Source organism: Vollenhovia emeryi, unplaced genomic scaffold, assembly GCF_000949405.1.
Source record: "Vollenhovia emeryi isolate VEMERY1.0 unplaced genomic scaffold, V.emery_V1.0 DF939131.1, whole genome shotgun sequence".
NCBI lineage: Eukaryota > Metazoa > Arthropoda > Insecta > Hymenoptera > Formicidae > Vollenhovia > Vollenhovia emeryi.
This window is the reverse complement of record NW_011967235.1, coordinates 163475-166055: the sequence shown is the minus strand read 5'-3', so window position 1 is coordinate 166055 and position 2581 is coordinate 163475. Positions and strand designations below refer to the sequence as shown.

General features: G+C 33.0%; 1 protein-coding gene across 1 annotated transcript; it reads left to right on the top strand.

Moving 5' to 3' along the window:
* The first annotated feature begins 394 nt into the window (after nucleotides 1–394).
* LOC105568105 (acyl-CoA Delta(11) desaturase-like) lies at nucleotides 395–2127 on the top strand. Its single transcript, XM_012023501.1, has 5 exons — nucleotides 395–599; nucleotides 683–813; nucleotides 967–1172; nucleotides 1282–1464; nucleotides 1596–2127. Exons 1-5 carry the CDS (start codon nucleotides 395–397, stop codon nucleotides 1837–1839), a joined length of 969 nt encoding a protein of 322 aa, XP_011878891.1. The 3' UTR covers nucleotides 1840–2127.
* Nucleotides 2128–2581: the final 454 nt, after the last annotated feature.

The window sequence follows — 2581 nt, the reverse complement described above, 5'->3', positions numbered from 1 at the left end:
TGAGATTTACACGCAAAGTGAGTTATATAACATATCGAAAGTCAATATTTTAGGAATTAAATGTATATACAAGTACTTTTTTGGCTTTAAAATGTTCTTGACTTAAAAAATTCTGACGTATTCTGACATAAAACATAAAATTTTCATAACGTATACATTTTTATGAGTAATCGGATATTATAGTATTTTTAGAAGTTAATATAATAAAAAAGATAAAATAAATTATTGCAAAATATACGATGGCAATACAGTGGTATGAAAAAAAGACTAACTTAAAGAAGTTGTTATACTTATTATACTTCTAATATGTGCAGAATACTGCAGAGTACTGTTACGTAGTTTACGATAAAGGCTGTACATTACGAAGATATTTTTAATATATATTTGACACAGCATGGTACCGGAGTTGTCTGAAACTTCTACATTAAATTTCGAAAAGTCTATAAATGATAAGGCATCGACGAAAGAATCATACAAAACCGGTTATGAATGGAAAATTGTTTGGAGAAATGTTATGATTTTCGCCTACATTCATCTTGCTGCCCTTTTCGGGCTATACGTGCTTTTCTTCCGTGCTAAATATCAAACGGCTATATGGTGTATGTGTCATATTTAATTGTTTCTTTCTGTAATGCTAGATTACCTTCCACTTTATTAAACCGTAACTTATAATTATTTCCAGTTATTGTTGTTGCTATCCCTGGGGGTCTAGGTATCACCGCCGGCGCTCATAGATTATGGGCCCATCGATCTTACAAGGCAAAATGGCCCTTGAGATTTATCCTCATGATTTTTCAGACTATCGCTTTTCAAGTAAGTTCAGCGTTAACATTTTTCGTCTCATCAAAGTGTCGCACAAAATGACATATTGCTGAGTATGATAGAGATCCAAGTCCTTTACATTCCGTTTTTTGATAAAATTTCGCGTGTAAATTGTATCACTATTTTCTGAATTACATTTTTCAGGATGACATTTATCAATGGGTCAGGGATCACCGGGTGCATCATAAATTTACCGACACCGACGCGGACCCGTATAATGTACGCAGAGGATTCTTCTTTTCGCATGTCGGTTGGCTGTTGGTTCATAAGCATCCTGATGTCACAGCCAAAGGTGCTACAGTCGATTGCAGTGATCTGAAGCAAGATCCAATCGTGATATTTCAAAAGAAGTACGACAGGCATAATTTATTTTCGCGAAAACAAAACCTAGACAATTAGAATTACAACTTTAATTGATTCTATATTGATGTTATTATACATTCACTTTTGTTTTCTTAGGTGGTACAGGTATTTGATGCCGCTCTGCTGTTTTATCATACCAACGTTAGTACCATGCTGGGCATGGAATGAAAGTTTGTTATATTCGTGGCATTGTGTAGTCTGCAGATATTGTCTAAATTTGAATTCTACTTGGCTGGTGAATTCCGCGGCTCACATGTGGGGCATGAAACCATACGACAAGTATATACTTGTGCTATTTCTGAATTATCAAATATATACATGTGTTTTTATATAAAAATTAATTGTTTACATTAGTTTATATATTTCGATATGTAATATTGTGTTGCTAAACAATTAATTTTATTATATAGATCAATCAGCTCCGCCAACAATGCTGGAGTAGCTTTTGCAGCACTTGGCGAAGGTTGGCATAATTATCATCATGTCTTTCCGTGGGACTATAAAGCAGCGGAACTTGGAAATTATAGGCTCAATTTTACCACCGCTTTCATCGACTTTTGCGCTTATTTAGGTTTGGCTTACGATTTAAAGACAGTACCTGCTGATATAATAAGAAAACGCGCCGCTCGAAGTGGCGAAACATATGAACAGTAATAAATTTACCGATTATACCAAGTAAAATACAGTCAATTAAGTTTTCATTCCAAATTGATTTTTTCCTAAACAGAATCTTGTGCAGAAGTATTTACTTAAAAAAAAATTTTTGAAGATATATTTCTACAAAGACTTTTGAAGTGTTTACAATAATATATGTGTTTTTTGGTGTAATAATGTGATCGAAATAACTTTTAATTTATCATATTATCGTTTCTTTGACGTTACTCCTTACTTCTCTATGTTTCCTTGTTTTTCGTAATAATGCCACACCATTACATCACGATATATTATAATATTAATTTGGAATATATAACCTTCTTTGTTCAAATAACTTATAGATTAGTAATTGTTAATTATAATCTATCTAACCTAAAGTGTGTAATCGGGTTTTGTTGTTCTTGACTCAACTGTTCCTCACACAACACTCACGAATAGAAACCTTTTTGATGTAGTGGCACGGCTTGTTCTTCTTTCTTCATGTCCGTACTGTCTGGTGTCGTAATTAAGCGCGAAATAAATTTGCCAACGTCGATTCAATTTATTGTGAGAAATTACAGATGTCTATTATGAATAATTTTTTAAATAATTGTGCAGTACAATGTTGCAATTGTACAAACGTAAATATACAGTATATTAATAGCACTCTCATCACAAATTGGTTTGCTTATAGACTTCACTACATATCTGGTAAATCCTAAAGAAATTCTGATTCGTCCATTTTCTAACAGACGACTGGATG